Below are 22,817 nucleotides of genomic sequence, written 5' to 3'. Positions count from 1 at the left end.
CTCTCTCTCTCTCTCTCTCTCTCTCTCTCTCTCTCTCTCTCTCTCTCCTCTCTCTCTCTCTCTCCACTCTCTCTCTCTCTCTCCACTCTCTCTCTCTCCACTCTCTCTCTCTCTCTCTCTCTCTCTCTCTCTCTCTCTCTCTCTCTCTCTCTCTCTCTCTCTCTCTCTCTCTCTCTAACACGCACGCAGTAACAATAATCACTGACACGCATGCAATCATTATCCCCGTCGTCTGCAGACGAAATTGTTTTAATTGCCTCAACTTCAATAGGCCTTCAGAATCAGACCATTGATTTCAAAACAAAATGTATGGAATAGTAACGCGCGCGTATGACGTGTGTGCGCGCGCTCAAGCCGGGGGGAACTAAGACTAAGATGAAGCGTGGATTGAGATAACTTTGTCAGTGAGTTTTCCTCTGGCCTTTGTTTGGAAAACCCCAACCTTCTCCATTGGCCAAAAACAAAGAGTTAAAACTGTGTCTATCCAGTGTGAGGGTGAGTGCGGAACGTGGTTTAAATTGGATGAAAAGCGTATTGATTGATTGACGAACAACAAAGGGCGACCGTTGTATTTTGTATTGCTCTTCAGCCTAGCTGTTTTTCAGTGCAACACAATTAACGAGATCTAGGCCACAGCGACTGTGTAGTAAAACCGAAGGGGTCGATTCCAGCCAAAGTGTATGGGTTGCCTGGAGGTTCATTTCTGCATTCAGGGAATGTACTCGACCAAGTGGAGTTCTTGTTGTTTTTTTGGATCTTGATTAAGTTGACGTGACACAATGCTACTCCCTGAACAAAACACGTATTTACATTTTCCCTTTAGTAATGAATTTAAAGCCTTCCTTGTGCATATCAGCCAAGTAGGTCCACAACAGGAAATACACTCTCAGTTTAGGCGGAATGAGACACCTTCTGCTGCAGGAGATGCACCGCCCCCCATGCACTTCGGGTCAGTGGAGTTAGACCCCCTACTGCTGCACGAAATGAACCCACTCAGTTTGGGTAGAGTTAGACCCCTTTTGCTGCAGGGAATGCACCCACTTAGTTTGGGTGGAGTTAGACCCCTTCTGCTGCATGAAATGCACCCACTCGATTTAAGTGGAATTAGACCCCTTCTGCAGTATGAAATGCACCCACTCGGGTTGGGTGAATTTAAACCACTTTTGATGCATGAAATACACCCACTCGATTTAAGTGGAATTAGACCCCTTCTGTGGAATGAAATGCACCCACTCGATGTAAGTGGAGTTAAACCCCTTCTGCTGCATGAAATGCACCCACTCGATTTAAGTGGAATTAGACCCCTTCTGCTGCACGAAATGCACCCACTCGGGTTGGGTGAATTTAAACCACTTTTGATGCATGAAATACACCCACTCGATTTAATTTTAATTAGACCCCTTCTGTTGAATGAAATGCACCCACTCGATGTAAGTGGAATTAGACCCCTTCTACTGCATGAAATGCACCCACTCGATTTAAGTGGAATTAGACCCCTTCTGCTGCATGAAATGCACCCACTGGATTTAAATGGAATTAGACCCCTTCTGTTGCATGATATGCACCCAGTCATTTGGAATTTGAAATGCACCCACCCGGCCCCTTTAGGTGGAGTAAGACCACTTCCGCTGCACGAAATGCGCCCTCTCGGTTGAAGTGGCATTAGACCCCTCTGTTACAGGATATGCAACCACTTTAGGTGGCATTAGACCATTCTGCTGCAGAAAATGGCGTCATAGTGTGACGGATGTAGTCGTTACGGTATGGATTAGTCCTAGACGTGACGTCACAATGCAGGCAACAGGCAACAGGCACCAGTCATCGGCTTACGCATTGTAAGCGGCTTTTGATTGCTCGTGATTGCTGTAGATTACCTTTTTGCTAATCACCAGAATGGGGTAACAGAAATAACCTGAAGTTTGGGTTTAATCGGAAAATGACATTACTTGAACACTAAGAGAGTCTAAAAAAGAAAGTATGAACAGAAAGAAAGTTAGATAGAAGGAACGATAGAAAACAATAAGTGAGAAAGATAGATAGAAAGACTACTTTTTTAAATGAAGGAAAAGAAAAAAATGAAAGAAAGAGACAAGAAAAGAAAGAAAGAAATAAAAGACATGGAATCAAGAAAATAAATATGAGAGTCAGCTTCCACTCCTGTCACGAACCTTCACCCCACCCCCTGTCTCAGGAATGTCACACGAAATGACCCCCGCTGCAGCCTCGCCATCTCAGATCTGTCCAGCCATTTCTTCTTCTTCTTGTCGATCACACGTCTATACTGTCAGCCCGGACAGCGAGACAAATGGTGCTGTCTTGTCCAGGTCCTCCTTTCCTCCGTTCAGCTGGCAGGGGAGGGGGACTGCAGCTGGCCACACGGTTTTCCTTAGGCTTTCTAAGATGAGACATCTCTGGAGAATGGTCTGTGGTTTGATCCTCGAGACCACAGTTCCAAGTAGGGCAGGGAACCAGCTTCATCTTTTGGAACTTACGGGCATTCAGGTGGTTGTGTCCAGTGCGGAGTAGCATCAGCATAACTTGCTCGTGTCGTCGTGTCCAGGCATTTAAATGAGATAAGACCCTCGCCCCCCCCCCCCCCCTCCCCTCCCAACATAAACACATACCAAAGAACAACATCCGTGTTGACTGTGAGAATTAATTTCACACTGAGTGACATTGCCGCAAGCGTTCAACAAGAAATTAATTCATCAAATAATGATCACGAAGCACAGGAAGAAGCCAGGATATGTCGATGTTGATTATATCTAGAAAAAGGGATGGCCATATCCCATGTAAAAGTCCGGACATACCTGAGATATTTAGCAGAGATATTTCCCCGAGAAGCTCATGTGCCTTTATTGAGTGAGAAAAGATAAATTAAAGTACAACTCGTTTAATTTATACCCTACCTCCCTCCGGGGTTGGGCCTAATGAATGAAAGAGGAGGGCTTCCAAACTGAGGTGAGGGCGCAGGGGCTGCGGATCAACATGCTCTTTAAATTATAATTTGGTATTTTGGGTCTCTCCTTCTTACAAACGTAAATTTGCCGAGAAAGTGGGCGGATTGGCTTCCGGAATCCAGGATTCCCCCCCCCCCCCCCCCCCCCTTCGATCCAGCCCCGCCCTAACCACCACACTCTCCTCCATAAACTATGACGGAGTTAAATTGGAGTGACTTCGGCCAGATCCGGGCCAATGGTGTTCTTCTTTTTGAAAACCGTACTCTTAGTCACTAAGGCACCTGCATATCTATGTACAAATCATGATATGTCACTGTATCGAACCAATGAAGCGCCTGTGGCCGGTCGCTACACCTAAGCCGTTAATTCCAATCAGTAGACTCCGCTTAATAAGGTCACCTTGGTGCAGGACAAAAGTGGCTATATTAAGCGGGTGGATTTGATAAAAGGAACTCATGGTTTTCAGGCAAACAGAGCCTTAAAACAAAGGAGAGACATTCTGTGTGCATCTCTTTTGTTAAACAGAAAAACATCCTTACAAAAGCTAATAAAATAGCATTAGAGAGACAACTTAGCGATTTTGAAAAAACAGCTTATTCATGAAGCACCTTCCCTGACAGAGACAGACGGCAGAGCTTTAAACTTTTCTAGGTTTGGGATCTTTTCTACAGGGGTCATGTATGCTCTCTTGCGTTTGGTGGCCATGGTTGCTGGTGTCCAGATTCAGACTAAACACTTGTTGGCAGTGTATGTGACAGAAATGCGATCATGAACAATCATGCACATGAACAAAAGCTCAGAAGTACGCTTCTGTTGGAAGTTGTTTATGACCACTGACTCGCACTTAACGTGATTTCAAACTCACAAGAGGCTGGCCAAAACGTCTCAGGTTGTTTGAAAACCAGTCATGCATTAGCTGTGAGTGATCAGACAGCGATTACAGACTCACTGTTACGGCTTTTCACACCTAACGCGAGCCAAAAAATGGCTTTAATAAGCGGGATGGTGGCTTTATAAAGCGGGTGGTTTTAAGCATAAAACACAAGGAAAAATCCGTGCAGTCAGAAATTGGCCTCAAAAAGCGGGTGGCTTTATTAAACATGGCCTTATTGAGCGGATTCTACTGTAGTTCCGAACATGTAATGAACTCGCAAACCCTCGATCAGTCCTCGCCAGTCAATTATGCATGCGGTCCTGCACATGCGCACAAGTCTCTCCAGTCACAAGAGGAGGAAGTCTGTGTATGTTTGGAGTGGGGATGTCTTCACCGTCCCCCACAATCCCCTCAAAGACTTGTTGGGTGTCAGTTCGGTGTTCAGACGCCGAGAAAAGCATGGGAGACGTTTTGACAGTAGTATTGGTGGTGGACAATTGGTTACGAGTGGTTCGACTGAGAGCAACGTACCTATGAGCGCTCCGGCAAACACAGAGGCCTGTCTACGAGCAGGTTGGATTTACCATCAAAGTAAGTATAATATGATTGTAATATGATTGATTGATTACATTGATTGATAGAGTGAGTAATTGAGAGAGGATGAGAGCGAGTGAGTGTGTGTCCGGCAGTGGGTGTGAGTGTGTGTTTGTGTGTGTTTGTGTGTGTGATTGATAGAGTGAGTAGGCCCTAATTGAGAGCGAGTGAGTGTGTGTGTGGCAGTGTGTGTATGTGTGAGTGTGTGTTTGTGTGTGTGTGTTTCTGTGTGTGATTGATAAAGTGAGTAATTGAGAGCGAGTGAGTGTGTGTGTCTGGCAGTGTGTGTGTGTGTGTTTGTGTGTGTGCGTACGTGTGTGTGCATGTGTGCATGTGTGTGTGTTTGTGTGTGTGTTTGTGTGTGTGTGAGTACGTGTGCGCGTGTTCGTGCGTGTGTGTGTGCGTGTGTGTGTGTGTGTGTGTGTGTGTGTGTGTGTGTGTGTGTGTGTGTGTGTGTGTGTGTGTTGGCCCGGGTTTGTGTTGTGTTGTACGTGTTGTCAGTACAGTTGTCTTTGTATTGTTCCGGGCTGTGTGTTATGTGTAATGTTTAGTCGGTTGTGCTGTGTTGTGTTGTCGGTTGCGTTGTGTTATATCTTTTGTGGCTGGTTGTTTGGTTGTAAAAAAAAAAAAAAAAATTAAAAAAACACACGGTTTATATTGACTGCGAACGTTACAAAATTAAGACTATAATATCAAAACGCAAGATAGATTACTTATTGGAACGTGTAATTGTTTCGTTTCATCCATAATAAAACGTTATTATAACCAATCTAACCTATTCGCTAATACCATAAATATTATATATGTATTCTTAAACGGATTTTTGTTTTGATGTACAATTTTCATTCAATTTTCTTTTCATGTTTGCTTGCTTTTCATTTAAACTGTACAATAGCCGCCATTTATATGTATTTTTCTAGAAAACTGTAAACACCACTATAAGCATTATGCTTGTTGTTGTTTACTCTATATGCGTTTTTGTTGTAAATAATGCACAAACGTTGAATAAACCAGTTTAAACCAATCTAACTTGTTACTTTTAAATATTGTTTCAGTTTGCTTGCTTGTGGTTTGTTTGTTTGTTTGTTTGTTTGTTTGTTTGTTTGCGGTGGGTCGATCAGAGTTTTCCCTTTACAGCAGTTGGATCGAGATTTGTTTCTCGGTATCCTTTCTAATAATAATAATAATAATTGTCAGTAAGTACTGGTGTCACATGACTGATGTGAACCAGTTGATTGGCTAATGGCGGTGCGCTAAAACTGTTAGCGCACTCTTGGAGTGCGCTAACTTTTCCACAGAGCGTATTCTTACGCCCTTTACCTAAGCAAGACTGTGCTCTCATCCTCAGAATTAATTACTGACATGTAGCTTATATTTTCCACAATACCAAATGACCATAAATTCCCTGCTTCTCAATTAAAGCAGAAGTGGGTTTTTTTCTGACAGATTGCATGTGCCTGTGCCACAGTGCGGCTGCCACTGATCTAAAAATACAAGCCGCTGTGTTTCATCTAATTCTCGCCGACTTGCATAGATTCTTCTCATCGTGTTAGTGGCATGTAGCTTATCATCCACATTACCAAATGATGAGTTAATATAAAATTCCCACCCGCTAGCAGAAAACACAAGTGTTATTCCGATAACGTACCAGCTAGACCAGTTTGGAAGACTGACTCGATCGACTCTGTCATACGTAGCCGCACTGACTACACTGAAATACGACTGCATCAGTTCAGTAAATGAATGGTTTCCGAATTATTATTTCAAGGCAAGAACAATCGTAATCGAAAACGTGTAGGGTTCAGAACGTTCTTTCCATTATAAGACTTATTACCAGCGTGCCTCGTGCGTGCAGACTCAGTCAGTGCAGACTGCATGCAGTGGTTTGATTGCCCTAGCAGACGACATAAACCCCGCTCAGCAAATTAACATGTTGGGCAAATGTGAACGAAAAAACGATGGGGATATAATACGTGTAGGGTTCAGAGCATTCTTACCGTTCATATTTAGTATCAGACTCCCCGATGAGTGAAGATACAACACGAGAAATATGCCACATTTGTTTTGAAAATGTGCGAACCGTCGAGTCCCGCGGCTTCGAGTCAATTCAAGGGGAGTCACTCCGCACAGTCAATCCGTCGAAGTTCGACTGGAGGTTTCGAATCGCAAATAATGAAGAGCACAGCCCTTTCTCCGAGTTCAAATGAGGTCTCTCTGAAAGATCATCACTGTTCAGATTAACGCTACACTGGAATTTACCAACAGAAATTAAAATGCGTGTGACGAAAGCACGACACACTTGAGACACCCCACACAAAAGTAGATCTTTACTGTACACGACCTGACCACACAGTTATGCCTATTCAAATGCGCGTTGCAAAATGTGCGCTTGGAATCTTCTTTTTTCTATGGCGGTACTGACAATATCGTTATTGAAACAATCCCAGTGCACTAAGGGATTTATAGAGCAAATCTCGAAAATAATTATTGAACTCAGCGCTATGCGCTTCGTTCAATAATGAATTTTCTCGATTTGCTCTATAAATCCCTTAGTGCACTGGGATGTCTCAATAACTTAAATAATAATAATAATAATAATAATAATGATAATAATAATAATAATAATAATAATAATAATAATAATAATGCATAATATTTATATATTACTGTACTGACAACACATATAGCGCATGTATCCAGGGTTTAACCCTGCTCAAAGCGCTGTGACTACTATTCTGCTGATGTTTGTCAGTTAATCCAGGTAATCTCTATGTCTATTGTCAGTTAATCCAGGTAATCTCTATGTCTATTGTCAGTTAATCCAGGTAATCTCTATGTCTATTGTCAGTTAATCCAGGTAATCTCTATTTATTCCCCCCTCTGCTTCTTTCTCTCTGTAAAGGTGTAGGGCTAGTTATTTTTCGGTAACTTACCCAACAACCAAAATCACTTACCCAACAACGGGCCTGAATCCTCGATAGCTCACAGGTTTAATGAGTTAGACTTTGAGGGAACTACTTTAGCGATTGAAAAGTTCCGAACGCTCCAATGTACGAAATATACATCTCTAGACCAAACAATACAAACATACTGCATTTAAGCTGGCAACTACAGGCTTTAACACATTAATCTCCATATAAAATCTATGAGTTTGGTTGTTTTCTAAATCCAAATCTAACGATCAGTGCAGAGAAACTCGCTTTAGATCTCGTATGAGTGCAAGCAAACTCCCAAGGCAAGTAACTCTCGTACGACAAGAGTAGTTCCCCTTCCAAATATTCTGAACTGAGTTGCTTGGACAAGAGACTGCAATCCGACGGTTAGTTTTCGACAATATTTCATTTTATAAACAGATCACACGCAACCAAATGCACACATCGCATCAATTTAAAGAACATACAGCGGTTTCATACACTATTTTGCCCCAGAAAACGGAACTTCATACAGATTTTAACGTTGGAACACTGGTGCAAAAGTTCGTCTGCTTGTCCCATTCGAAGAAAGAACATTTCCTAAGCGATACCAAAACATGAACAGAACACACACTATCTGCCTTTACCGGCACAACAGAATAACAACATAACTGTGTACTTGATTTTAGTTCAAAACAGGGAAACTGACAAGAAGTGTTAACAGAATTGATTGATTTTCCCTGAACTATACAACCGCGCATTATTCAATCGCCAGCGCAGGTAGACTGGTTGAGTGATTTGGATTCGATCAAACTTTCGCACAAAAACTCCTCTTTTCTTTGAATAACTGAAGAAGGGAGGAATAAAGAGGTTACATACCTCGTCTCAGTGATTATCAAAAATAATGGTCTCAGTTCGCGGTCATGAAAAAGCTCGCTGAAGCTCACATTTTTCATGATCCGCTAACTTCGACCATTATTTTTGATAATCACTGAGACTCGGCATGTAACCTCTACGTCTATTGTCAGTTAATCCAGGTAATCTCTATGTCTATTGTCAGACCATAGTGTTCCTTCCTTCATCACAGTATGCGTGTCAGCGTGTCTGCCTGTTTGGAGTCAGTGTGTTGGTAGGTCAACACTGTGCCGGGTTTCTGTCTGAGTCGGTCTTAGTAGGAGTTAAACCTTAAGCGGATTAAGACACAAGCTCTTGATAGACTTATGGCCAGACTGTATACATGCAAACACCAACAGTGTGACAATGTGATTTAGCATGCAATAATGCATGACAAATGGAAAACTCAGCATTATATATAGTCATCCCCGCAAAGAAAACATTTGTCGTTCAGACTACAGACTACTAGTCAATACCAGGGAAGGGCCCGTGGGGGGAGGAGTCAGAGCAGTACAAATGAAGGAGGGGGGTAAGGGGTGATCGATCTGCATGGGTGCACGTGCAAGTATGAATCGATTTAGCAATGTGTTGTTGTCAGTTCCCCGCTACGGGTGAGCGCCTGTGCTCATACCCCGTGGAGGTCGGGTGCGTGCTGACGATATCACCCCGGGTACATACAGGCCAGGGTAGCAATTAAGCCTGGAGTTGGCCCTTACTCGTACACGTCTTTGTTTCCCGTTAAAGATACATTCTTTCTCGTGTCACACATGCGCTCCCAACATGGACAAGGTATCTTGATCTGAAGTGTTTATCTGTAAAGCCAAACAAAACCCCAACAGCCTTCAAGAAACAAACGAAATAACAATGAAAGGCAAACTCCAGTTGACAGGCACGAAAATTGCATATATGGTGAATTAAATACAGGAAATGAACCACTGTTTAGTTCAAGTATTAATTCAATTTAGACATGCTAATTGATTTTTCAAGAAATCCACACAATCTAGGGCGGAGGAGGGGGCGAGACGGTGTGTGGCCGTCCTTACTTTGTTGCATATAATTTCTTCTAAAAAGATAGCACATAAAACAAAACTGTTATGACACAAATTCCATAAATACGGTAATAGGGTCATGGTTACAGACTATCTAGATAATAATAATAATAATAATAATAATAATAATAATAATAATAATAATAATAATAATAATAATAATAATAATAATAATGATACGAGAATTTATATCGCGCACATATATCTCACCACAAGGCGACTCAAGGCGCACAGTACGAAATATGAGAGAGCCCTGAAATGCAGCCGCTCGGCGCAGAAGGGATACCACTCTATATTTTGGGGGAAGCATGCTGGGTATTTTCGTGTTTTTATGACTCACCGAACTCTGACATGGATTACAAGATCTTTTCCGTGCGCACTTGGTCTTGTGCTTGCGTGTACACACGAAGGGGTTTAAGTCCCTATCAGGTATGCACATAAGTTGACCTGAGAGATCGGAAAAATCTCCACTTTTAACCCACCAGGCGGCCGCGACCGGGATTCGAACACACGACCTTCCGATTAGGAGGCCGACGTCTTACCACCACGCCCGTCTTCAGATAACTTGAGCATGCTTCCTCCTTGGACAAACACCAACGTTCAACAGCTTGGCTTCTTTGTGCGCCAAGGGACATTTTCTTGCTTGAATAAAGGTCGCAAATGAATTTAGTTGTCACTTGAGAAATTAATTCTGCACAAAACAGAACGCTGCACGCACTGTTGATTGTTGGTGTGTGTCCAAGCGGAACACTGCGGTCGTCCCGTGTAACAAGCCCGGGGAGATCTGAGTGTCGTCCCGTGTAACAAGCCCGGGTAGATCTGAGTGTCGTCCCCGTGTAACAAGCCCGGGGAGATCTGAGTGTCGTCCCGTGTAACGAGCCCGGGGAGATCTGAGTGTCGTCCCGTGTAACAAGCCCGGGGAGATCTGAGTGTCGTCCCGTGTAACGAGCCCGGGGAGATCTGAGTGTCGTCCCGTGTTTAAACATAAGTTTATTTTAACAAAGGTTACAATCATGACATGTATACAAAGTTCACAGAAACAGCAACAAGCTAGAAGCTAGAGATCTGAGTGTCGTCCCGTGTAACAAGCCCGGGGAGATCTGAGTGTCGTCCCGTGTAACAAGCCCGGGGAGATCTGAGTGTCGTCCCGTGTAACAAGCCCGGGGAGATCTGAGTGTCGTCCCGTGTAACAAGCCCGGGGAGATCTGAGTGTCGTCCCGTGTAACAAGCCCGGGTAGATCTGAGTGTCGTCCCGTGTAACAAGCCCGGGGAGATCTGAGTGTCGTCCCGTGTAACAAGCCCGGGGAGATCTGAGTGTCGTCCCGTGTAACAAGCCCGGGGAGATCTGAGTGTCGTCCCGTGTAACAAGCCCGGGGAGATCTGAGTGTCGTCCCATGTAACAAGCCCGGGGAGATCTGAGGCGGGCTACACGATTATTTACACCAGAAGGAAAACGCCTTGAGCAATGAACTGCGGGATATTGCCAGTGGTACAGCCTGGGTATTGTCCACTGTGTTCACGCCGTCTGCCGGGAAGCGTTGGACCGCATGAATCAAAGAAACAGCTGACAGATTATGATCATTGACAACCAGTGCAAAGTAAGAGTGAAAGAAGACAATGATAAATGTTTTTTTCTGTGTGTGTGTGTTTTTGTTTCCTTCTTTCTTTCTTTCTCTCTCTATTTTTTTTCTGTCCTTTTTTTCTGTCTGTCTTTCTTTCTGTCTTTCTTTTTATTTTATTTTTCTTTCTTTCTTTCTTTTTTTGTTTCGTTCTTTCTTTCTTGTTTTCTTTCTTTCTTTCGTTTTTTTTGTAATGTAAAATTTAGACTACATCAATTGATTATCACTCCATCACATTTGAAACGTGAATGCTCAGACCGAAACGGTCTATTGACAGAAACGTGAATGCTCAGACCGAAAAGGTCTATTGACAGAAACGTGAATGCTCACACCGAAAAGGTCTATTGACAGAAACGTGAATGCTCAGACCGAAAAGGTCTATTGACAGAAACGTGAATGCTCAGACCGAAAAGGTCTATTGACAGAAACGTGAATGCTCAGACCGAAACGGTCTATTGACAGAAACGTGAATGCTCAGACCGAAAAGGTCTATTGACAGAAACGTGAATGCTCAGACCGAAAAGGTCTATTGACAGAAACGTGAATGCTCAGACCGAAAAGGTCTATTGACAGAAACGTGAATGCTCAGACCGAAAAGGTCTATTGACAGAAACGTGAATGCTCAGACCGAAAAGGTCTATTGACAGAAACGTGAATGCTCAGACCGAAAAGGTCTATTGACAGAAACGTGAATGCTCAGACCGAAAAGGTCTATTGACAGAAACGTGAATGCTCAGACCGAAAAGGTCTATTGACAGAAACGTGAATGCTCAGACCGAAAAGGTCTATTGACAGAAACGTGAATGCTCACACCGAAAAGGTCTATTGACAGAAACGTGAATGCTCAGACCGAAACGGTCTATTGACAGAAACGTGAATGCTCAGACCGAAAAGGTCTATTGACAGAAACGTGAATGCTCAGACCGAAAAGGTCTATTGACAGAAACGTGAATGCTCAGACCGAAAAGGTCTATTGACAGAAACGTGAATGCTCAGACCGAAAAGGTCTATTGACAGAAACGTGAATGCTCAGACCGAAAAGGTCTATTGACAGAAACGTGAATGCTCACACCGAAAAGGTCTATTGACAGAAACGTGAATGCTCAGACCGAAACGGTCTATTGACAGAAACGTGAATGCTCAGACCGAAAAGGTCTATTGACAGAAACGTGAATGCTCAGACCGAAAAGGTCTATTGACAGAAACGTGAATGCTCAGACCGAAACGGTTTATTGACAGAAACGTGAATGCTCAGACCGAAACGGTTTATTGACAGAAACGTGAATGCTCAGACCGAAACGGTCTATTGACAGAAACGTGAATGCTCAGACCGAAACGGTCTATTGACAGAAACGTGAATGCTCACACCGAAACGGTCTATTGACAGAAACGTGAATGCTCACACCGAAACGGTCTATTGACAGAAACGTGAATGCTCACACCGAAACGGTCTATTGACAGAAACGTGAATGCTCACACCGAAAAGGTCTATTGACAGAAACGTGAATGCTCACACCGAAACGGTCTATTGACAGAAACGTGAATGCTCAGACCGAAAAGGTCTATTGACAGAAACGTGAATGCTCAGACCGAAACGGTCTATTGACAGAAACGTGAATGCTCACACCGAAACGGTCTATTGACAGAAACGTGAATGCTCACACCGAAACGGTCTATTGACAGAAACGTGAATGCTCAGACCGAAACGGTCTATTGACAGAAACGTGAATGCTCAGACCGAAAAGGTCTATTGACAGAAACGTGAATGCTCAGACCGAAAAGGTCTATTGACAGAAACGTGAATGCTCAGACCGAAAAGGTCTATTGACAGAAACGTGAATGCTCAGACCGAAAAGGTCTATTGACAGAAACGTGAATGCTCAGACCGAAAAGGTCTATTGACAGAAACGTGAATGCTCAGACCGAAAAGGTCTATTGACAGAAACGTGAATGCTCAGACCGAAAAGGTCTATTGACAGAAAAGAAGAAAAGCACACAAGGATTAATGTTGTCCATTCTTAGAATCAAATAATCCGTTTGTTAGTCTTACGCCTGTGTTAGTCCTTCGACTGGATTATCGACCGAACGCCAGGTAGTTTGCGAGCTTTTGTGGTCTGCCTGTAGAGATCTTACCTGTGTCATGTATAATTAACAGGTAGGTGAGATAAGCTGTTGGCAGTCCTACAGTGCACGGTGACTTCCACCAGTAGCAATCATTTCTGTGACTATAGGGTCGATAAGTGGATGCGTGAAGCGGAACGGGTGATATATGTCCCTGCTGTATATTACGTAATTATTATTTTCCAATGCAGCCTGTTATTACACCCCCGGTATAGGGGTGTGTATAGGATTCGGTCGATGTGTTTGTTTGTTTGTTTGTTTGTGTGTTTGTGTTCGCATATAGATCTCAAGAATGAACGGACCGATCGTCACCAAACTTGGTGAACAGGTTCTATACATTCCTGAGACGGTCCTTACAAAAATTGGGACCAGTCAAACACACGGTTAGGGAGTTATTGGTGGATTAAGATTCTACAAGGACTTATAGAGGGACATATTAATGGTCAAAGGGAAATAACCTTCTCAGTTGGTGGCAGTGAGAATGGTAAGGACGGGGGTGTTTTTCCTGCCTCGGAGGAATTTCTTGTTATTACTTCCTTCTCGTGACTTCTTAGTTTTTCCATTACCAGCAATATATTGCGGGAGCGGTCGTGTCATGACAACGCAATCTGAGCGCTGCATTGAAGAGAAACGTATCCATCATAAATAATTCATGGTGTAGCAAGGGTACAGAAGAGAGAAAACAACAGTATGTGAAAACACAAAAATAAGACGATGTTTATGAAAAAGAGAACAAAACCTCAGATTCAATGAATGACTCGAGTTTATGTGCCCGTGTGCTCTCTTAAGTCATTCAATCAATCAAATGAGTGTGTGTGTGTGTGTGTGTGTGTGTGTGTGTGTGTGTGTGTGTGTGTGTGTGTGTGTGTGCGCGCACGCGCGCGCGCGTGTGTGTGTGTGTGTGTGTGTGTGTGGTGAGTTTGAATGCGTGTGCGCGTGTGTGTATGTTCATGTGTGCGTGTATTTATAGTGTTCATTTGCGTGCGTGCATAATTGTGTGTTTGCCTACGATTTTACTTTTTCCCCATGAAGTAAATGCACCCAGTCACCTCAGAGGGAAATAAAAATGATAATTGGAACATCAATACACAAATGAATAAAGAAATTCACCAATCCAGAAAAACTGACAACTGTAACAGAGTCATCGTTCGGCAAGACACAGAACAGGAAGTGGCTGAAGATACCAATGATTCTCTTATACGATGAACAATCCTGAGCGGACCTGTAGTGATCTTGCTGACAACCTACACTGTACAGACGGTACCTTTTAACACATAACTCGTGGACTGTTGCAGAGTCGTCGTTTGGCAAGATATGACAAAGGAGGTTGGCTGACGATAGGAAGGATTCTCTTATACTTTACACACTCCTGACAGGATATGCAGTGATTTAGATACCTGTCTTCCCGGGCAGACAGGTATGCTTTCAATACATCAAACTTACTTTGTTCATGTTTCAGAGTCGTCGTTCGGCAAGATATGGCAAAAGAGATGGTTGACGATAGGAGCAGACGGCGCCATGACGGTGTCTAAAGGAAGGAACTCCAAGCCTCGCAAGTCTCACACCTATGACCTGCGCCACGACTGCATGTACATATGGACTGCATCGCAGGTACACGCAACACACAAGAGTGTGCCTACCTTATGCCCACAATGAACAAGCAAACAAGAAAAAAAAATTAGCCAGGATGGGAGTCGAACCCGAGACAGCTGACATTCCAGCTGGAGCACAAACCACTAGGCTACGACAGCATGTGACAGACAGGGCTACAAAAGTAAAGGCATTTCAGGGTTAATCCGTCGTATGTGGCGTTTCTCGCGCATGAATGTTCTGTTACCAACTCTACGAATAAGAAAGGTTGCATTTGAAGTTAAATGTCCACTAAAATATCAAAGGGAACACCATTTCTGAACAACACAACGGTTTAACCCTGGTTTAACACACCAAGATGAATGAAACAGTGGCACGGTTTTCGTTGCGAAAATGTGCAATGGCAGTGCTACGCGATCGAAGTGTGTATTATGTACACGCGGTGTTCCTCCGGAAAAGACCGAAGCGACACGTGACGTCAGTCGTTCAGTGGGGCGTTTAGGAATCGCAAATTCGCCAGACCCCCTAGAAGTCTTGGCGCTTTGCGCCTGCAAAACTTGGCGCTTCGCGCCTGCGAAACTTGGCGCTACGCGCCTTCGAATTTTGTTTTCAGTATTTATTTTTTTTCAGTTTTCATGCCTGATGAAGTTGTAGCCTACATTCGTGAGAAAGACCACCCATGTCGTAACTAAACCATAATGCTCACACGTGTGTATATCATGTAAATCAGGTCGTGTTAGACAACAGTCTGTCAGAGACATAATTTTCCACTGCTCATGATGACAAAGTCACAGAGACATCATTTTCCATTGCTCATGATGACAAAGTCACAGAGACATCATTTTCCACTGTTCATGATGACAAAGTCACAGAGAAATCATTTTCTACTGCTCATGATGACAAAGTCACAGAGACATCATTTTCCACTGCTCATGATGACAAAGTCACAGAGACATCATTTTCCACTGCTCATGATGACAAAGTCACAGAGACATCATTTTCCACTGCTCATGATGACAAAGTCACAGAGACATCATTTTCCATTGCTCATGATGACAAAGTCACAGAGACAAACGTCATTCTCGAAACATCCTTTGAAAACTTACACGTGACGCTATGATTTGTAGAGTCTTTTTGCTTTAACGCCAAAGATTTCACAAGCTTTTGGAAGAAATTGAGGTTCAATAAGACGCGTTTTCAAGTCGGACGCTTCGACTCCGAGACGTTTGGAGCAGAAGTCACGAATGTAATTATAAACAGAATACCACATCGCTTGATGTGTGATACCAGGCTTACACTATAGGTATCTCATGGAAAGACTCGAACGGATGTATCACGGTTTACAATTTGATCTAGCTATACAAGAAAGTGGGCATTTTAAGGCAGTGACACTGACACTGCAGATACAGCAAGTAAAGTGTATTCTGTGTCCCCAGTGCCAGCACCTGCTACCCCCGTCAGACGTGAGCAGCGGCAACCTGATCGAGCTGCTACTGACTGGGGACAGACGTCTGGCGTTCTGTGGCTTGACACCTGAAGAGTCCGAGTGAGTTTTCTACGTGTGTGTGTGTGGGTGTGTGTGTGTGTGTGTGTGTGTGTGTGTGTGTGTGTGTGTGTGTGTGTGTTACTGACTGGGGACAGACGTCTGGCGTTCTGTGGCTTGACACCTGAAGAGTCCGAGTGAGTCTTCTACGTGTGTGTGTGTGTGTGTGTGTGTGTGTGTGTGTGTGTGTGTGTTTCCATTCTGCCTGTCTGTCTGTCAATGTTCTTATTTTATTTCTTTTGTTCTTGTTCCATTCCTGTCCTTTCTTACCCGTGCCTGTGGCTTTGCTGCACCGTTTATGACGATAGGAACGTTTTGGTAACCATCAGGAACAGAATGTCTTCCCCACAGAGAAGTTTCCTGTAACTGCTGTGCTGTTATTAGTAGCCTGTATTATTGTCGTTTTCGTTGTCTTTACTGTCTTTGTACTTTTCTGTATCTTCTTCCTCTCTAATTCATAACTGAACGGTTCTATGGTTTGACTGGACAGGTTGTGGCAAAGGTGTATCGTAGCCGCGCAGTCGGAAAAGCAGCTGCCCCCGACCCGTAACGGTCAGACGTCCAGGTCACTGCCCGACGTTCCTGAGCAGGAAACTGCAGGGTAGGTGTACGTGTGCAGGAAACTGCAGGGTAGGTGTGGTCAGCTTTCGTAAAAGAGGAACAACACCAAAATATCATTTAGACACATGTCTAAGTTTTCGACATAGCTGTTATCATTTTTTAACAGTCAGTGTATTAGAAATAACTCATAATAACAATTGGTTCACCCAGGTAACAAGTGGTTGTTCGATTAAATGCAGACAGTGTAAGTCTGGACAAGAATTTAAAAGTAAATTCCAGGAGTTTCACTTCTTCTTCTTCTTCTTCTTCTTCTTCTTCTTCTTCTTCTTCTTCTTCTTCTTCTTCTGCGTTCGATAGAGGAGTTTCACTAAATGTCAAGAGTTTCGCTTGCTTGTATGGGGTTTTGATGTTGTGTGTGTGATCCATGTGTGCCTGTTGGTTATAGTTGGTTGAACATGATATGTTGATTCCTTGGAAGGGAAATGTATGTGATGTTTTCTTCTTCTGATTCAGGTGTTGTATCTGTTCAAGGCCGTCCAGCAAGGTCACGGCCTTTGATTACAGGTACAAGGGACAATGCCGTGACAAAAGTACGCACTTTCATTTTCCACACTTAATATTTCATGTCTCATCTTGTCTTGTCTTTATTAAAGTTACAAGGGAAAGTGCTATGTATGGCCCCCCCTAAAAAAACACCAAAAAACAACAAAACAAAACAAAATACACACACAAAGAACAACACCAGAACAACACTACAACAAACACGAACTTAGTCTTTATACCTTCCTAACCATGTTAAAAATCTTGTCAAACCTCCAGGTCTGTCCATCTTAACATCTATAACCTGGTTTGAAACGAATTACTAGGATTTTGATATAATTGTAAAGAATAAAAAACATTTGGATACTCTGATTACTGTTTTTTGTCGACAGAGACCAAGACTTTGTTTGAGTTTGAGTTATTTTGCATTAACGCCTGCGTTATTTATCTTTATTCCCCCCTCTGCTTCTTTACCTCTGTAAACTTGTAGGGGTAGTTATTTTTCGATAATGACCCAGCAACCAAACAAATAACGACCCAGCAACAGCCTGAATCCTCGATAGTGCAATGGGTTGAGAAGCTGTTCTGTTTCGGTACTACTTTTTGCGACTGAAAAGTTCCGAACGCTCTAATGTACGAAGTATACATCTCTGGAGCAAACAATACAAACATACCGCATTTAAATTAACAACTACAGGCCTGAACACATGAATCTCCATATAAAATCCATGAGTTCGGTTGTTTTCTGAATCTAGATCAGACGTTCATCACAAGCAATTTCCCAAGGCAAGTAACTCATACTTTGTCTAGCGACAAGAGTAGTTCCCCTTCTTTTCACTCAGTTTCTTCGACAACAGACTGCAATCCGACGGTCAGTTTTCAACAATATTTCATTTAATAAACAGATCACACGCAACCAAATGCACACATCTCATCAATTTAAACAACATAAAGCGGTTTCATACACTATTTTCCCCAGAAAACTGAACTTCATACAGTTTTTAACGTTGGAACACGGGTGCAAAAGTTCGTCTGCTAGTCCCATTTGACGAAAGAACATTATCCTAACCGATACCAAAACATATACAGAACACACACTATCTGCCTTTGCCGCCACAGCAGAATAACAGCATATCTGTGTACTTGATTTTAGTCCAAAATAGGAAAACCGACAAGAAGTGTTAACAGAATGGAATGATTTGCACGGAACTATACAACCGCGCATTAATCGATCGCCTGCGCAGGTTGACTGGTTGAGTGAATAGGATTCGATCAAACTTTCGCAAAAAACCTCCTCTTTTCTTTGAATAACTGAAGAAAGGAGGAATAAAGAGGTTACACACCTCGTCTCAGTGATTATCAAAAATAATGGTCTCAGTTCGCGGTCATGAAAAAGCTCGCTAAAGCTCGCATTTTTCATGATCCGCTAACTTCGACCATTATTTTTGATAATCACTGAGACTCGGCATGTAACCTCTACATATTGATTGATTGATTGATTGATTGATTGATTGATTGATTGATTGATTGATTGGTTGGTTGATTGATTGGTTGGTTGGTTGATTGATTGAATCATTCATTCATTTATTTACGCTTTTTGCACGCACGGTTGCCTGCTGTTGTCAGATTACGCTTTATTACTAACAGAATTTGTTTAAACTTCATTTATCCATGTACATGTTCGTTCGTTCGTTTGTTTGTTTGTTTGTTTGTTACAAGTTTCAAGTTACACGATACGCAAGTATGCATTCTAACGTTTTGCTTGGCATCGATTTTCTAAAAGCTCTAGACATTATAAGATGTTTGATGGGTTGTTGACAGACAAGCTTTTTTGTCGGTCCGAGGGGGAGCATATCGTCTTTTGCTTCATATTTATTGACCAAGGCCGAAGGCCGCGGTCAATAAATATGAAACAAAAGTCGATATGCCCCCCGAGGACCGACAAAAAAGCTGGTCTGGCAACAAACCATCAAACATCGTTTTTGTCATCATTTTGGTGGTACAACATTAAGTGCAAAATCAACACAGGGAGCCATGGTTTGAAACGCGAGTTCTGTTCTCATAATGCATGTTCGGGGCCCCAGCACGTTGTTCAAAGCTGGCGTGCGAAAGCAACTTACTGTGTGTGATTTGAGTTTATAATGTTGAGACAAGTATGTCAGGTTTGAGGATGCGAAGTTCTGTAGGTTCCGACTACAGAGTGGTGTGTGAAACCAACAGTAAGCGCCTTTGAGACGATAGTGCCCACATGTTGCATTCGAGCGATGGGATTGTCGTATTTCAAACGAGGTGATTTGCTTGCACAGTCAGCGTTGACCATCTCACAACAGATCTGTTATGTGGATTATCGTGCGGCGTTCGAGTCGGGGGCAAGGAATCGCAGGAAGCAAAGATGAGTCTTTTTCCATTGTCACCTTTCTTTCCGGTTGTTGGTGCATATAATATTGTGCGGACAAAATGATGCGACGGCGAGTGTTTTTTGCCTCCAAGATTTTGTGGTGTGGGTATTGTTTTGCTCGTTTCATACCCTCACCAAAACCTGAAACACACCCCACCCCACCCTCCCCCTCCCTCACAATCAGTCCATGAACACAAACACTGACACACACAAATTAATGATCAACTTACCCCCCCCCCCCCCCCGCAACCCTTCACTTGCACACCTGCAACGCAGACGATCATATTATTGATTAAATATTCATATAGGTCAGTGTTGGGTTTTTTGTTCTTGTTTGTGTTATTGCAGAATCGGTTTTCTCTTATTGCTACACGTGTCTCTTCATTACATTTCACCATCGCCCTACCACCCTGCCCCTCTCGGTATTCCACCCCTCGGTTTTCAGTGGTAAATATTAGTAATCGAATATTGAAGCTACGTTGAGTCAAAGGTCACAGAAGATTTGCATCATGCAGCACTGCACGAATTGGGCCAAAGGACACAAACGATTTGCGTCGTGCCGCGAAGGAAAGATAATCGCGATCTTGTTTCTCATTGCCTCTCTGTTTTTCATTAGACTTGTCATTCTGCTTGCTCGGCTTTGTCAGATGTCTTCATTTCTTGTTGCTATGTTCTTTGCTTTTGTATTATTATTTTTTTATTTGCGCTTAGTTTATCGATACAACGTCGTGTGCACGGGTCAAAATGTGTGTGTCAGGGGTCAATTGGTTTGACTTAAACTTGACGTTCGTATTTCTCCAAACAGAGATACACGCACTCCATGACTGTGAGAAGATAAAACATATCGATAGGTTTCATTTGTTTGCGATAAAGCATAAATGTATGACCTTTGATGAGGTAGTTTTGTTTTTTTTGTTTACATTTACCAGTTTGCTAGTTCGTATTTGGAACTTGGCAAAGCAGTGTCGTCTGTTTAGGTCTGGGGAAACGCCAATGAAAAGAGCCGAAGAATCCTCGAGCGTTTCTATTGGGTTTGCTTTTGATTATCCATGTAATAGGGCTTCTTGCAACTATGGTAACCGGGGATTTATTCCCCGGGGAACATGACATTTATTTCCCAGGTGCTTGTGAATGAAAACTCGTGAAAATGATGACAATATAAGATGTTTGATGGGTTGTTGACAGACCTGCTTTTTTGTCGGTCCGAGGGGGAGCATATCGTCTTTTGTTTCATATTTATTGACCAAGGCCGAAGGCCGCGGTCAATAAATATGAAACAAAAGTCGATATGCCCCCCGAGGACCGACAAAAAAGCTGGTCTGGCAACAAACCATCAAACATCGTTTTTGTCATCATTTTGGTGGTTCAACATTAAGTGAAAAATCAACACAGGGAGCCATGGTTTGAAACGCGAGTTCTGTTATTATAATGCATGTTCGGGGCCCCAGCACGTTGTTCAAAGCTGGCGTGCGAAAGCAACTTACTGTGTGTGATTTGAGTTTATAATGTTCAGACAAGTATGTCAGGTTTGAGGATGCGAAGTTCTGTAGGTTCCGACTACAGAGTGGTGTGTGAAACCAACAGTAAGCGCCTTTGAAACGATAGTGCCCACATGTTGCATTCGAGCGATGGGATTGTCGTATTTCAAACGAGGTGATTTGCTTGCACAGTCAGCGTTGACCATCTCACAACAGATCTGTTATGTGGATTATCGTGCGACGTTCGAGTCGGGGGCAAGGAATCGCAGGAAGCAAAGATGAGTCTTTTTCCATTGTCACCTTTCTTTCCGGTTGTTGGTGCATATAATATTGTGCGGACAAAATGATGCGACGGCGAGTGTTTTTTTGCCTCCAAGATTTTGTGGTGTGGGTATTGTTTTGCTCGTTTCATACCCACACCAAAACCTGAAACACACCCCACCCCACCCCACCCCCCTCCCTCACTCACAATCAGTCCATGAACACAAACACTGACACACACAAATAAATGATCAAGTTACCCCCCCCCCCCCAACCCTTCACTTGCACACCTGCAACGCAGACGATCATATTATTGATTAAATATTCATATAGGTCAGTGTTGGGTTTTTTGGTTCTTGTTTGTGTTATTGCAGAATCGGTTATCTCTTATTGCTACACGTGTCTCTTCATTACATTTCACCATCGCCCTACCACCCTGCCCCTCTCGGTATTCCACGACTCGGTTTTCAGTGGTAAATATTAGTAATCGAATATTGAAGCTACGTTGAGTCAAAGGTCACAGAAGATTTGCATCGTGCAGCACTGCACGAATTGGGTCAAAGGACACAAACGATTTGCGTCGTGCCGCGAAGGAAAGATAATCGCGATCTTGTTTCTCATTGCCTCTCTGTTTTTCATTAGACTTGTCATTCTGCTTGCTCGGCTTTGTCAGATGTCTTCATTTCTTGTTGCTATGTTCTTTGCTTTTTTTATTATTATGTTTTTATTTGCGCTTAGTTTATCGATACAACGTCTTGTGCACGGGTCAAAATGTGTGTGTCAGGGGTCAATTGGTTTGACTTAAACTTGACGTTCTCTCCAAACAGAGATACACGCACTCCATGACTTTGTGAGAAGATAAAACATATCGATAGGTTTCATTTGTTTGCGATAAAGCATAAAATTAATGTATGACCTTTGATGAGGTAGTTTTGTTTTTTGTTTACATTTGCCAGTTTGCCAGTTCGTATTTGGAACTTGGCGAAGCAGTGTCGTCTGTTTAGGTCTGGGGAAACGCCAATGAAAAGAGCCGAAGAATCCTCGAGCGTTTCTATTGGGTTTGCTTTTGATTATCCATGTAATAGGGCTTCCTGCAACTATGGTAACCGGGGATTTATTCCCCGGGGAACATGAGATTTATTTCCCAGGTGCTTGTGAATGAAAACTCGTGAAAATGATGACAATACTTATTGCTTGGCCTAAATAAATGTCTCATCACAAACTGATAAAGAATGATATAGGTAACATTCAAGAAGAGTGTTCCAAAATTAACTCGATCACTCCGTGAAGAGTCCGCCATATCAAAGTCCAATGTATCGCGTCTTACCGTGATTTTGCTACAGTTTCAACACACTCCGAAATCTGGTACCTTTCAACAGCTTCTTTAAAGTTAGGACTTTAATCTCCAACATTATTATCAGTT

The 22,817-nt window shown here is 42.9% G+C and overlaps 1 protein-coding gene across 1 annotated transcript in view; it reads left to right on the top strand.

Moving 5' to 3' along the window:
- The first annotated feature begins 4,142 nt into the window (after positions 1 to 4,142).
- The window catches only part of LOC138979115 (uncharacterized), a 19,857-nt gene continuing 1,182 nt past the window's right edge, over positions 4,143 to 22,817 (top strand). The window contains exons 1-5 of the mRNA XM_070351926.1: positions 4,143 to 4,425; positions 14,483 to 14,634; positions 16,050 to 16,159; positions 16,647 to 16,757; positions 17,231 to 17,307. Of these exons, the coding sequence (XP_070208027.1) occupies positions 4,143 to 4,425; positions 14,483 to 14,634; positions 16,050 to 16,159; positions 16,647 to 16,757; positions 17,231 to 17,307 (733 nt within the window). The remainder of the gene's footprint in view (positions 4,426 to 14,482; positions 14,635 to 16,049; positions 16,160 to 16,646; positions 16,758 to 17,230; positions 17,308 to 22,817) is intronic.

This window comes from Littorina saxatilis, linkage group LG10 (genome assembly GCF_037325665.1).
Source record: "Littorina saxatilis isolate snail1 linkage group LG10, US_GU_Lsax_2.0, whole genome shotgun sequence".
NCBI classification, from domain to species: Eukaryota; Metazoa; Mollusca; class Gastropoda; order Littorinimorpha; family Littorinidae; genus Littorina; species Littorina saxatilis.
Note: the sequence above shows the minus strand (reverse complement) of the source record. Positions and strands in the feature narration are given on the sequence as shown.